Genomic DNA, 14,425 nt, shown 5'->3' on the forward strand with positions numbered 1-14,425 from the left:
AGCATTACATCAGACAAAGGATGTAAAATGGAGTACCTGAAACCCTCATTTTAATAATCAAAGTCTGGTCGACAGAGTGGAATTCATCATCTAACATGAAATAATTAGAAGACCTGATATTTTGAATAGAAAAACAAACAACAAAGAAAGTATTGATACACATGTATTGTCAACCACTCATTTCCAAAGCACATATCAAATCAAATCAAATTTATTTATATAGCCCTTCGTACATCAGCTGATATCTCAAAGTGCTGTACAGAAACCCAGCCTAAAACCCCAAACAGCAAACAATGCAGGTGTAAAAGCACGGTGGCTAGGAAAAACTCCCTAGAAAGGCCAAAACCTAGGAAGAAACCTAGAGAGGAACCAGGCTATGTGGGGTGGCCAGTCCTCTTCTGGCTGTGCCGGGTAGAGATTATAAAAGAACATGACCAAGATGTTCATAAATGACCAGCATGGTCGAATAATAATAAGGCAGAACAGTTGAGACTGGAGCAGCAGCACAGTCAGGTGGACTGGGGACAGCAAGGAGCCATCATGTCAGGTAGTCCTGGGGCACGGTCCTAGGGCTCAGGTCCTCCGAGAGAGAGAAAGAAAGAGAGAATTAGAGAGAGCATATGTGGGGTGGCCAGTCCTCTTCTGGCTGTGCCGGGTGGAGATTATAACAGAACATTTACATTTACATTTAAGACATTTAGCAGACGCTCTTATCCAGAGCGACTTAGAACGTGGCCAAGGTGTTCAAATGTTCATAAATGACCAGCATGGTTGAATAATAGTAAGGCAGAACAGTTGAAACTGGAGCAGCAGCATGGCCAGGTGGACTGGGGACAGCAAGGAGTCATCATGTCAGGTAGTCCTGGGACATGGTCCTAGGGCCCAGGCCAGTTGAAACTGGAGCAGCAGCATGGCCAGGTGGACTGGGGACAGCAAGGAGTCATCATGTCAGGTAGTCCTGGGGCATGGTCCTAGGGCTCAGGTCCTCCGAGAGAGAGAAAGAATGAGAGAAGGAGAGAATTAGAGAACGCACACTTAGATTCACACAGGACACCGAATAGGACAGGAGAAGTACTCCAGATATAACAAACTGACCCTAGCCCCCCGACACATAAACTACTGCAGCATAAATACTGGAGGCTGAGACAGGAGGGGTCAGGAGACACTGTGGCCCCATCCAAGGACACCCCCGGACAGGGCCAAACAGGAAGGATATAACCCCACCCACTTTGCCAAAGCACAGCCCCCACACCACTAGAGGGATATCTTCAACCACCAACTTACCATCCTGAGACAAGGCTGAGTATAGCCCACAAAGATCTCCGCCACGGCACAACCCAAGGGGGGCGCCAACCCAGACAGGCTGACCACAACAGTGAATCAACCCACCCAGGTGACGCACCCCCCCCCAGGGACGGCATGAGAGAGCCCCAGCAAGCCAGTGACTCAGCCCCCGTAACAGGGTTAGAGGCAGAGAATCCCATTGGAAAGAGGGGAACCGGCCAGGCAGAGACAGCAAGGGCGGTTCGTTGCTCCAGAGCCTTTCCGTTCACCTTCCCACTCCTGGGCCAGACTACACTCAATCATATGACCCACTGAAGAGATGATTCTTCAGTAAAGACTTAAAGGTTGAGACCGAGTTTGCGTCTCTGACATGGGTAGGCAGACCGTTCCATAAAAATGGAGCTCTATAGGAGAAAGCCCTGCCTCCAGCTGTTTGCTTAGAAATGCTAGGGACAATTAGGAGGCCTGCGTCTTGTGACCGTAGCGTACATATAAACTGTTTGAAAATGCATTGATAATAGTTATGGAAATAATTTCACTGTGATTGATCCTACAGTATTTTACAGATTATTTTAATCCTATGAGTATTGCGTTTCAAATTAACTCTATTTTAGTTGCATTACCATGTATTATGTCAAATGTACTGTAATCAAAGCAGTCACTTCAAGCAGTCACATCAAGTTAACTACATACTTCAGATTCCATAGCAAGATATTGTACATTGATGTCATGTTTTGTCTTATATCATCTTGTCATTTTGCTTTTCCTTCTGTTCGTTTTCCCCCTGCTGGTCTTTTTAGGTTCGTTCCCCTTTTTCTCTCTCCCTTCCTCTCTCTCTTCTCTCTATCGTTCCGTTCCTGCTCCCAGCTGTTCCTATTCCCCTAATCAATCATTTAGTCTTCCCACACCTGTTCCTTATCTTTTCCCCTGATTAGAGTCCCTATTTCTTCCCTTGTTTTCCGTTCCTGTCCTGTCGGATCCTTGTCTATTGTTCACCGTGCTGTGTTTGTGTATCGCCCTGTCGTGTCGTGTTACCCTCAGATGCTGCGTGGTGAGCAGGTGTCTGAGTCTGCTACGTTCAAGTGCCTTCCCGAGGCAACCTGCAGTTCAAGATCGAGTCTCCAGTCTGTTCTCGTCATTACGAGTGGAAATTGTGTTTTTTGATTGTATTTTACTTTACTGGATTAAAGACTCTGTTTTCGCCAAGTCGCTTTTGGGTCCTCATTCACCTGCATAACAATTGATCTCGACATCAGCTAAAAATTCCCCCAAAACATTGTCATTGTCGTTTACCAAGAGGCTTGCAATTTGATCACAGTAGGCTTTGTCCAAAAGAATCCATGTCAAAGAAGCAGACCAATCATCAGCCTGTGATGTTCTGTTACAGGTATCATTAGACTGTCAGTCACTGCTAAAACCGCACAACACAGCACCTGAGAATGATGAACAAAGACACAGTGAGGGCTTGTGCAAAAAGGTATCTTGGACAGTTCTTAACTCGAGAAAAAACAAGTGTAACATAACAGCAACTCTTATTGTGTATGTCTGACAAAGCTGATCTGTCTCCATCAGGGTCTCTCTGACAATATACATGATATACAATCTCACCATGGTTACATGTGTACTGTACATTTCAATAGATCATCCATGTACCTGTATCTGCGAGGACAACCAAAGTGTCCAACAATATATTCTTGGGCATAACAGAACCGTCTGCAGAGTCCTCTATAACCACACGTCCAATATTACAGCTCTGCATCATCAGCTGTTAGAACAACAGTAAAACAATCATGGAACAATTAGTAGAAGAACATTTCAACTACACTATTTTTGTAATTTGTTAATGACTAGAGTACTTATGAGCTGTTATTATATTACCTTTAATGATGACCAATCAATGTTAACAGTATAACCAATGTCAAGCTAAAACATTACCATTGAAGATCTTACATTTACCGTATGATCCGTATAATCAGAAATGTGCCATTTCTTTTACATTTATTTGACCAGGTAGGCTAGTTGAGAACAAGTTCAATGTCTTTAATGGTAAAATAAGATCTAACGATCCAAAACGTTTCTCCCAAATACACATCAGCAAGTACACTAATGAAATCCCATTTTACAGGTACGATGCAGACCTGCGGCATTACATAACAAAGCCTGGGTACTGTATCCACTGCTTACCCTCAACAGCCAAAAGCATCAGGAGAAGTACAAGGACAACCAAGCCCAATCGCTTCATGTTTTGTCAACACTAAGTTCTCAGGCAAATGCAGTTCTCAATGCTTGGGTTGTGGGGTTGATTCCCACTCATTACTGTAAGTTGCTCTGGATAAGATCGCCTAGGGAAAATAGACCATTTCAGTTTTCACAATATGTTGCATTTGCAAAGTATTTCCAGTAACTGGAAAAAATACACCAAGCAAGTATTTTTATATTCCACAAGTATTATCAGATTAACTCAAGTTGCAAATGCTGGTAAACACTCAAATATATTTAGTTTACATTTTCTTTCCACAAAAGTAGTGCACTTGGCTTTTACTAGTCCTGTATTAGAGGACCAATATTGACTCTTCAGCGCGGGCAAAAAACTCGCAGCACCCCACCCACAAACTACTTCCTGCGGCTATGGTAAATTATCTCAATAACTATTTGATTAAGATACAAACAACTCATCCAGCTGTGTCTTTTCCACAGTGTTTAATACTGGTCTTTCAGTACACCGCTCGGCCCAAATCTAAACATGGCTGTCGTTTTTATGATACTGCCGATGCTGTCAAACTGCAATGAAACTGCACGAAACACACCATTCTGATGACGCAGGAGCTGTTGTTAACTGCACAACAACCGCGTAGACTCACTGTCATATTGAAATGGTATACTACGCCCTCTAGTGTTGCGGGGTCAGACAGACTACTGGCCCTCCAGTGAGAGACAAATACCGTATAATATACAGTGTGTGGTCTAAGCATACCAATTTGTAGTCGTATAATGACATCGGTTTAGGTCCTCAACTAGCCTACTTCTTTCCATATATTTATTTGATCTAAATGGCAGTGATTTGTCTTCTGTTTGATAGTCACTAGCCCTGAGAGGAACTCAGAGCTGTTAGTCCTGCAAACCAAACATTTTATGGGATTTAAAATTAACAAATATTACAGGATACAAAACTATGACCAGGAAAGGGTAGTCTAAACTGAAGACATCAGGATTGTAATAGTAACCTATGGGTGAGCAGAATATGTGCCACAGGTTTTATTTCCTCGTTCATCTCTATTCAGTCAGTCGCCTTCTCCCCCACTGTTCAGTGTATCACCTGTACACAGGAAGTCGAATGGATAGGCGGCTTGGTTTCTGTCTACAATAGGCTTAATATCGACATTTTTTTAGTTACGCTAAATAAACACACATTAGTGTCGGAATTAATGAACTTTTCGGTTGTTCTGATATCCTTCAGAATACTTTATATAGGGGGAAAATGACAACCTATTCGTAATGACTGGTGTGGATTTACCTGCGAGACACCTGTCGCTGTTGCCATCCTATTGAAGACAATGGACCGAGGCTGTCGATAATCATTCTCAAGGCTTGTAGAATTTGACCGAAACTAGACAAATAATTAAACATTTCAAGCACAGTGAAATCAAATTTGGATCAATTTCCACACGTGACGTTCTTCTGTCATGGATTTGTTAGATTCTGGAACTAAGTTTACCCCGAAAACGCAGGTATTGTAATGCTACTAATACAGTTGTTATAACGCTATCGAAAATATATTTTGTCTAATCTAAGCAAATCTTTATAGCAAGTTTCATTAAATGTTGGCTATGTGTAATTGTAATATCATTGTGTGAATACACCCCTGATTTCCACTCTAGAAATACACTGACTGTACAAAACATTCCTACATTCCAACGCTCAGTGTATTTCTAGAGTGGAAACCAGGGGTTGATTCATTGCACCGATTCTGTTAAAAAAAAAAAAAAAAAAATCAACAAAACCATTTTACTCCAAACGCTGTTGAGTTCTGTTTTGTTCTTAAACAGATGTTGTAGTTCAGTCGTATCTCTTTAAAAAAACAAGAGAATGGGATAATTTGGATGGAACCCCGTGGATTTCACTCCAGTCTTCGTGGGGCATGCTCTACAAGGTGTCGAAAGCTTCCACAGGGATGCTGACCCATGTTGACTCCAATGCTTCCCACAGTTGTGTAAAGTTGTCTGGATGTCCTTTGGGTGGTGGACCATTCTTGATACACACAGGAAACTGTTGAGCATGAAAAACCTAGCAGCGTTGCACTTCTTGACACACTCAAACTGGTGCACCTGGCATTTACTACTATAACCTGTTCAAAGCCACTTAAATCTTTTGTCTTGCCCATTCATCCTCTAAATGGCACACATACACAATCCATGTCTCAATTGTCTCAAGGCTTAAAAATATTTTAACCTGTCTCCTCCCCTTCATCTACACCGATTGAAGTGGATTTAACAAGTGACATCAATAAGGGATCATAACTTTCACCTGGATTCATCTGGTCAGACTATGTCATGGAAAGAGCAGGTGTTCTTAATGTTTTGTATGAAAGGTGCATTATGTAAGCAGCATTCCTCTCAGTGCTGCTCCCTTTGAATTGGAATGCCTGGTAGATCATATGGCCTAGGCTGCATGTGAGTCAATTTGTCAAAAAGGGTATGGCTCTTTAGACACATAAGAGTAGTCTATAACTGATACGTTCAAGTAGGGTGTGGTTGTTGGAAAATGTAGTAACTGTTGAATCTGACAGGACTTGACTTGCACTGGTTAGTTCAATTGCAGTAACAATTAATATAACTGTGTTATGCAGGCACCATAAGTAGTATACCACCCAAGGACAGATCATTTGACATGTTAGTATATTCATGTTGTCATGGATTGATTGAATGTGCTGTCGATATAAACCCAATTACTATCTAGGGAGACATTTCTCTTTTGCTGCCATTGACATGAGCACTGAAATGTTTAAGTTGAAATTAAATGCAAGTAAAATAACATTATTTTCTCACTTGTAGGATGATGACTGGGAAAATTCTGTCACATTCTTGCCAGCCCCAGACACCAAGAAGCTGGAGAAAAATAGAGGGAGTAAAACACTTTTTGTTGGGATTGGCCTTGTGGGGTTGGCAGCAGTCATTGCGCTGACGACAGGCCTGCTGGTTTGGCATTTTCACTGTGAGTATATTGTCCACCTTGACTAAATCCCTATAGAGCCATTACCCATTATTATAGTTATTCTGGTCCCATTAGTATACTTATTCTGGCCTCATTAGCATACTTATTCTGGCCTCATTAGTATACTTATTCTGGTCCCATTAGTATACTTATTCTGGCCTCATTAGTATACTTATTCTGGTCCCAGTAGTATACTTATTCTGGTCCCAGTAGTATACTTATTCTGGTCCCAGTAGTATACTGATTCTGGCCTCATTAATATACTTATTTTGGTCCCATTAGCATACTTATTCTGGTCCCAGTAGTATACTGATTCTGGTCCCAGTAGTATAATTATTTTGGCCTCATTAGTATACTTATTCTGGTCCCAGTAGTATACTTATTCTGGCCTCATTAGTATACTTACTCTAGCCTCATTAGTATACTTATTCTGGTCCAGTAGTAACCTTATTCTGGTCCCAGTACTATACTTATTCTGGTTCCATTAGTATACTTATTCTGGTCCCATTAGTATACTTACTCCAGCCTCATTAGTATACTTATTCTGGTTCAAATTAGTATATTTATTCTGGCCTCATTAGTATACATACTCTAGCCTCATTAGTATACTTATTCTGGTCCTATTAGTATACTTATTCTGGTCCCAGTAGTATACTTATCCTGGTCCCAGTAGTATACTTATTCCGGCCTCATTAGTATACTTATTCTGGTCCCAGTAGTATACATATTCTGGTCCTCACTCCTGTCCCTCTCTTATTTTGCAGTGCGGAGAGGAGAGGTGCGATTGACAAAGATGTACATTGGCTCTATGAGTATCACCAACCAAAGATTTATAGATTCCTACGACAACCCCAACAGCAATGAGTTCAAACAACTGGCCATGCAGGTGTCACAGCAGGTAAGACAGGGTGATGATGACCTTCTCTATTATTTGTAGCAAATCCTGGTAGCTACAATAACGCGTTTCATCTTGCTGCTTTTCAGCTGAAGGGGATCTACTCTAAATACACAGATCTGGATAAATATTTAGTGGGATCCACAGTGCAAGCCTTCAGGTATTTGTTCCCCATTTAACCACTCCCCTAAGGTCACTTTGAAATTCAGAGATAGTTATGGTTGCTTACTTGAAGATGATGACATTATAAAGACATTACAACAAAGTGTAGCAGACAGTACATTTGTTTCAATTCAACCCACAATTGTTATGTTTTCTTGCTGCTTAACATATTCAAAATTACAATGCACTATGTCTTCCCACTGTAGTGAAGGCAACAGAGGGAGTGAGGACAATGTAGTGGCCTACTACCTGTCTGAGTTTGATGTACCGATCGGTCGGGGGTCTGCAGTGGATGAAGCTATTGGCACCATGGATCCGATGGAGGGAAGTCTGAAGGGGAGGATGGGGATGGGTCGCCGGCCAACCAGCTCCCTGCTCATCAACAATGTGATGTCTGGAGGTACAGTAAAGGGTGAACATCACTCTGCCTTTGGATGTGAAAAGTTACCTATACTCTTGTATGCATCCCTGTTTATTAAGGCCTATGTTAATAGGAGCGTTTGTAGTCATTTCCTTCACATTCTCTATCCCTCAGTTAAAAAAAGAGCTGTTAAAGGTCAGAGCAGATGTTTTTATTTGCTCCATGCTAATGTCTCATATGTGCTTCCATTTCACAGCTCTGGATGCACGTATGACAAAGGCCTTATTGACTGGTGAGAAACAACATTCGCTGTTATATAGTTTCAACTATTATCTTTCTGGATGTCACAGGCCGTCCTTGTACAGCTCACTGAGCTTGTCTACTGTATCTGTCTGTCCGTTTCCCAGCCTCCCAAACCTATTCCTATCACATCAGTGAGAATCACACGGCCACATTACAGTCACCTGGCTTTCCTGATTCTCCATACCCTTCAAACACATATGTGTTGTGGAGACTACATGCTAACCGAGGCTACAGGATTAAACTGGAGTTTGACACCTTCAACTTGGAGGCTGACTGTCAGAACGACTTCATCAAGGTGTATGACTCCCTGGTGCCATTGGAGCAGCAGGTCATGGCAGAGTGAGTAGTACAGTACTTTTAGGATACAGTACAGTACTTTTAGGATCAAGAGAAAGTGGAGACAAGAAACACAGTCAACATTTTCCCATTGATATTCCCTTCAGATACTAGCCTCATGACTAATGAGTTCCATCCAAGTGCAACTGTCTGCCTCAGTTAAGTCATGTGTTGATCTCTGTCCAGGAAATGTGGATATTACACTCGCAATGAGCCTCTGTCGTTCATTTCCTCTGGAAACGTCATGCTGCTGACACTGGTAACCAACAAGGAGAAGAACTTCCCTGGCTTCAGAGCCACCTACTCTCAGGTTCCCCTCAATAGCCAAGGTGCAGCTACTATTATGATGATCACGGGGTGTACCATGTTGTGTCCCTAATGGCCATGAGACTCATTATCTGTTACTCTTTCTGTGTAGATTGTGGTGGTCAATTATCAGGACTTAATGGCACCTTCACATCTCCAAACTTTCCCTCCCATTACCCACCTCTGACCAAGTGTGTCTGGGATATTGAGGTAAACCAATGTTCAATTTGTGTTGTGGAGCCTGCTGCTGACCTTTTAGAGTGAGAATATGTTTATTTCTGAAGTTCCACCTACCATTCTATTCTCTTTCAGGTCCCAAAAGGGAAGTCTGTCAAGGTGCAGTTCAACAAGCTGTTGATGTCTGAGCCAGGACAGAACAATAATAATTGTCCTAAGGACTACGTAGAGATCAACAGTGAAAAGTGAGTCATGGGATCTTCTTGGTGTCAGTATATCCGTTAGGAATTTGGAAGAATTTACTATTAATATCAGCAATGACTCTGCAATGTCCCTAATTGATGAACATTGCTGATCTTTGCCTCTTTAACCTTTTGTGTTGCAGGCTATGTGGCAATAAGCCCTACAGCACTGTGGTCACCAGCACAGTCAACAAGATAGTCGTGATATTTAACTCTGACATGTCCTATGTGGATTCAGGTTTCACTGCTGAGTTTGAAGCCTTTGTGCCAACTACTCGTAAGCCAGAAACATTGTTATCAGTACACAGTTGTTTCTTAAACTAACATCTAGAGTGTATACTTTAAAACCTGTTATCAGTACAGATCTGCAGTGAGTACAGATCTATAACTACGTTATAACATGTCTATTCTTCTCAAGTGTTTCCATCTGAGTGTATTTAACTTTTATAACGTCACCTTTGTAAACAGATGCTTGATTTGCCTCTACAAGAGAGACTAGGTTACCTCCAAATGTTTATGATGTAATCTGAGTTGATGTCTTGTCTCTGTACAGAGTGTGAGCCAGATCAAATCAAATGTAGAAATGGTCTTTGTAAAGTCAAGTTCTGGCAGTGTGATGGAGTCAATGACTGTGGGGACAGCACAGACGAGGAAAACTGTGGTAAGTCAACACTATACATCAGTAGAGAGGTCACACAAGATTATATCATCATTGCTACCACTGTGTATTACTGTGTCCTCTCTGTAGGGAGTTGTAAATCAGGTGAGTTTACCTGTCGGAATGGAAGCTGTATCTCCGAGAGACTGAAATGTGATGGCCGTGCTGACTGTGCTGACGGCTCTGATGAATCAAAATGCGCAAAATGTACGTATCCAAATATAAATAGCTGTAGTAGAATACAACTGGCTACCATATAAACATGACCTTTGCCATTTGTGTGACTGACTCCCCATCTCCTTGTATCCAGCTCTAGCCCTGCAATGCTCAGAGTATACTTACAAGTGTAAGAACAACATGTGCATCAGCAAGCTGAACCCAGAGTGCGATGAAGAAGAGGACTGTGATGATGGCTCAGACGAGGCAGACTGTCGTAAGTTTAGATATCTCACACAGCTTCCTCTACATCATCAGACCAACTTTTACCACCCTGACTTCTGAATGTAATTTGGATGACATTTTATTTGACTATTTAAAACAACAGGCAAACAATAAATGTACCAAAATCACAGAGGGTTATGTAGACAAAAAGTCTGACTGGTTTCCATTGTGGTCCTCCTTTATTTACTGATCGTTTTTTCTGTGTGTCTGTGTGCAGAGTGTGGTATACGGCCTTATAGACACTCCCGTATTGTGGGTGGGCAGGCCTCCATTGAAGGGGAGTGGCCCTGGCAGGTTAGCCTTCACATCCGAGGGTCTAGCCATGTGTGTGGAGCCTCAGTTATCAACGACCGCTGGCTCGTCACTGCTGCCCACTGTGTCCAGGATGACGTCAAAGTCAAGTACGTCAAAGTCACGTGCTCACCTTATTGTTCCTACTCTTTCTACGTTTAATTCACACCATTGTACGTTTCCCCAATTGATTAACTGCTCTAAGGACTGTTCCCTGTAACCTCTCCTGTTTACAGTTCAGCTTTCAAAATCTTTGTGGTCTTGAGGATTGAGGACCGTGAACTAAGAGTATGTTTTCTAACAGATATTCTCAACCTCAACAATGGGAAGCATACCTTGGACTTCATGTTCAGAGTCAGACTAACAAGTGGACGCTGAAGAAGAACCTGAAGCAGATCATCCAGCACCCTGGCTACCACGCCCAGACCTATGACAATGACATAGCTCTTATGGAACTGGACAGTCCTGTCACACTCAACCAGAACATCTGGCCAATCTGTCTGCCCACGGCCAGGCATTACTTCCCTGCTGGCAAGCCAGTGTGGATCACTGGCTGGGGGACCACCAGAGAGGGGGGTGAGTTGAATCCGGTGTATAGCTGCAGTAGTTTCCCCCACCTTGTTCTGTAGTAATACACTTGACATTTCCTCATGTTTTAACCTCTGACTACTGTTGATGCTGACTGAGTGTCATTCACTATCCCAGGTTTCGAGGCATCAATGTTGCAGAAGGCAGAGGTCCGTATCATCAATGCCACAGTATGTAACACCCTGATGGAAGGACAGACCACTTCCAACATGTTATGTGCTGGTGTACTGGACGGAGGAGTAGATGCCTGTCAGGTAACCCCGCCAGCAGCTAGATGATCTTTCTTGTTGCATATTTACTTTCCCTCTCTTTAGGTCATCATCATCATCATGCTGTCTTTGCCCTGCTCTTTTTGTCAGGGAGACTCTGGAGGTCCGTTGTCCTCCATGGAGAACAGTGGACGTTTCTTCTTGGCTGGAGTGGTGAGCTGGGGGGACGGCTGTGCCCGCAGGAACAAGCCTGGCGTCTACACCCAAGTCACCAAATACAGGGACTGGATAAAGCAGAAGACCGGAGTGTAGCTGAGAAGACCAGGGTCTAGCTGAGTGGGAAGCCTGGTTGTCAAGCCTGAGCAATACTTAGCCCTCAGAAGATTGGTCTTTGTTCAAGTTCTTAAAATCCCCAGACCTTTGATTGGTATGCATTAAGGTTATTATAGTAAACTAATGCAGAAACTAAAACAAAAATTAATCTTGAAAAAACGATTTAGTAAACTGAAATAAAATAATGAACAAACCTGTTTCAAAAAACTAAATCTATACTGAAACGATTATCTTTGACTCCAAAACTAACTAAAATTAAATAAAAACCATAATGAGTTATGTTCAGTTTTAGTTTTTTTCTAAACTTCTGATTGGGTTTTCAATGGGGATCAAAGGCGGGTGAAGGCTGCAACTGATACCTTACGAATGTATGCACTCAATACCCTAAGTCGCTCTGGATAAGAGCATTTGCTAAATTACTCAAATGTAAATGTAAAAAGTTGTGAAGCGTTATGGGGGTTTTTCAGCTACTGAATCGGGTGTGTAAATGCTTCCAGGAGATGTTTCAAATAGGCCTAGTTTGTGCATCACTATCCCTAGCTATCACTAGCTAACAGGGAAAAAATTGTCTAGGTAGCTAACTTGATTCCTCTTACATGTACTACTACGTTTTTTAAAAAGCACTGGATTGGTGTAAATATGGGGTTTCCTTCTACATGATTATTTTTCACCAGTCTCAGCTCTATTACCTTTAAATCCAAGTCACAATGAGATTGACTTTATAATATAAACCTATCCTATGAGCTGACCCATCAGCTTGTGTATAACTGCCCGTTGTCATGTAAAACTCTTACAGGGAACTATTTCACACTGGGAATTCTTTTACATGACACCTTTCAGTGGTAAGAAGTGACATCCCAAAAACAACACAGATGCTATACAACCTAAATGGCTCATAGCAATACTAAAACTGAAACTAAATCATGTAAAAACTAAATATACACATTTTTAGCAAATTCAAACTAAATAAAAAACTAGCAAATCAGGTCCGAAAACTAACTTAAAATAAAATTAATTTCAAATTTAAAAAAATTAAACGAATAGAAATAAAAAAACTAATTTAAAAACAAAACTATAATAACCTTGGTATGCACACTACAGTATATGACTGGGACTCTACAAGACTCAACAAGGAGTTTTCATTATTTTACACTTATGTTGTAAATGGTGTTTGGTTCTATCCAAAAGTATTACTTTATACAGAATATACCATTCTTACATACATATACATACACTTACTTAAAAATAGACTGGACATTACATTAGCTGTGTTATTATCTTGCTTAAATAAATATTTAGTAAGCATTGGTTGCAGGTTAAAGATGGATTTTTGCACCCAAGTGCATTAAAATTGCCTGCTTTTGTGACCTTGTAGGCATTTTTCCACCCTGGGTTTCATTATTTAGAATTTGCTTTGTTCATGTGTTAGAATCCTTATCCTTACATTGCCTAGGCAATTGTTTGTTTTTCCAAAAGTGATGTGTTATATGAAGTTTTGTGGATTCTTAAAATCTCATATGTCTTTGCATTTTTATATTATGTTTTGTTAATGTAGGTGTTTTCTTTTTAGGATATGTTTTCATTTCCTGTTTATATTTATTTTTTAATTGATCTTCAGACTGCTGTACCTCAGTAAACCTGACAGCTTGTGTACCTGCATTTTTTTAAATATCTTTCGAATATGTAGGGCCCTTTTCTGTCAAAACAGGTGACTGGGTTTCTGAGATACCATACGACTAAAAATGACTGTCCTGGCTACTTAGTTAATCGTTTGATTGAACAGGGAAATGGTAAAGGAAAATATTTCACATATTCAGAGAGCTATACTTTACACATTTTAGATATGAATTAAGGTATTTTGTGATTTTATACTAAACTCAGTTCATTGATTTTTATATTTTCTTCCCGAGACATATTTCAATTTGTAAACAATATGTAAATGTCATAGATCATAGAGAGCTTTTGGTGTGTAATATATTTCTGGTTTATATTATGTCAATATGGTTGGTCGCTTGGTCCTTGTCTAGGTTTATACATTAGTTGAAAGTCCATCTCATTGCTCCTCGTACACATTTTAACAAGTGATGTTAACATTACTATGGCAGTGTTTACACAGGCAGCCCAATTCTGATCTTTTTTCCCCCAGTAATTGGTGTTTAGAAAAGATCTGATTGCGCAAAAAAGGAAGCAAATATCAAAATGGCCTTTTTTAAAGCAGCCTATATACTCTGTTCTATGTATCCATACCATTCTGGTGCTTACAGTATATCATTAATTCGTTGTTGTATGTAAATTAGATATTTTTTTCTTGTGTACAGTTTAGGACATTTTTATTGATCATTTTAAAACGCGTATGTTGTGTGAGTGTCAAGCTGGGCTTGTAATACACAAAGGCCCAGTAACAACACCAAAAAGACTTGTACTCGTGTATTTGTGGAATTTCAGGGTCCTGACAACCTGTGCTTTTACTTGAGTTTGTGATTATTGTAATGTACTTTACAGTAATTTCACCATTCTCTGAAAATTTTAGATTGTGGGAGTGCCAATGTGCCTTATTTCAGTGTAATTCTATGTAAAGCCTAGTTTCATATTAAATTACAATACCCTGTATGATTGGGGAAATGAGTC

The 14,425-nt window shown here is 40.8% G+C and overlaps 1 protein-coding gene and 1 long non-coding RNA gene across 4 annotated transcripts; one reads left to right on the forward strand and one right to left on the reverse strand.

Annotated features, from left to right (window-relative positions):
- Positions 1 to 878: 878 nt before the first annotated feature.
- Positions 879 to 4,094, reverse strand: LOC124007272. 3 transcript variants are annotated; one of them, XR_006833894.1, is made up of 5 exons: positions 3,790 to 4,094; positions 3,469 to 3,626; positions 2,938 to 3,049; positions 2,578 to 2,717; positions 879 to 923 (listed from the first exon to the last, which is right to left on the reverse strand). It is a non-coding gene; the product is annotated as an uncharacterized LOC124007272 (long non-coding RNA). The 3 variants fall into 3 exon arrangements; XR_006833893.1 differs by lacking the exon at positions 879 to 923 and adding an exon at positions 926 to 985; XR_006833892.1 differs by lacking the exon at positions 879 to 923 and having other exon boundaries at positions 2,401 to 2,717.
- A 476-nt stretch (positions 4,095 to 4,570) lies between these two features.
- Positions 4,571 to 14,423, forward strand: st14b (ST14 transmembrane serine protease matriptase b). The gene is made up of 18 exons (XM_046316996.1): positions 4,571 to 5,012; positions 6,336 to 6,495; positions 7,260 to 7,393; positions 7,480 to 7,550; positions 7,759 to 7,952; positions 8,170 to 8,205; positions 8,321 to 8,555; positions 8,739 to 8,881; positions 8,971 to 9,068; positions 9,171 to 9,280; positions 9,421 to 9,554; positions 9,831 to 9,938; positions 10,026 to 10,142; positions 10,246 to 10,368; positions 10,594 to 10,777; positions 10,972 to 11,243; positions 11,373 to 11,509; positions 11,615 to 14,423. The coding sequence occupies exons 1-18, from the start codon at positions 4,968 to 4,970 to the stop codon at positions 11,774 to 11,776; spliced, it is 2,463 nt and encodes an 820-aa protein (XP_046172952.1). The 5' UTR covers positions 4,571 to 4,967; the 3' UTR covers positions 11,777 to 14,423.
- Positions 14,424 to 14,425: the final 2 nt, after the last annotated feature.

The sequence above is a fragment of the Oncorhynchus gorbuscha genome, linkage group LG20, assembly GCF_021184085.1.
Source record: "Oncorhynchus gorbuscha isolate QuinsamMale2020 ecotype Even-year linkage group LG20, OgorEven_v1.0, whole genome shotgun sequence".
NCBI classification, from domain to species: domain Eukaryota; kingdom Metazoa; phylum Chordata; class Actinopteri; order Salmoniformes; family Salmonidae; genus Oncorhynchus; species Oncorhynchus gorbuscha.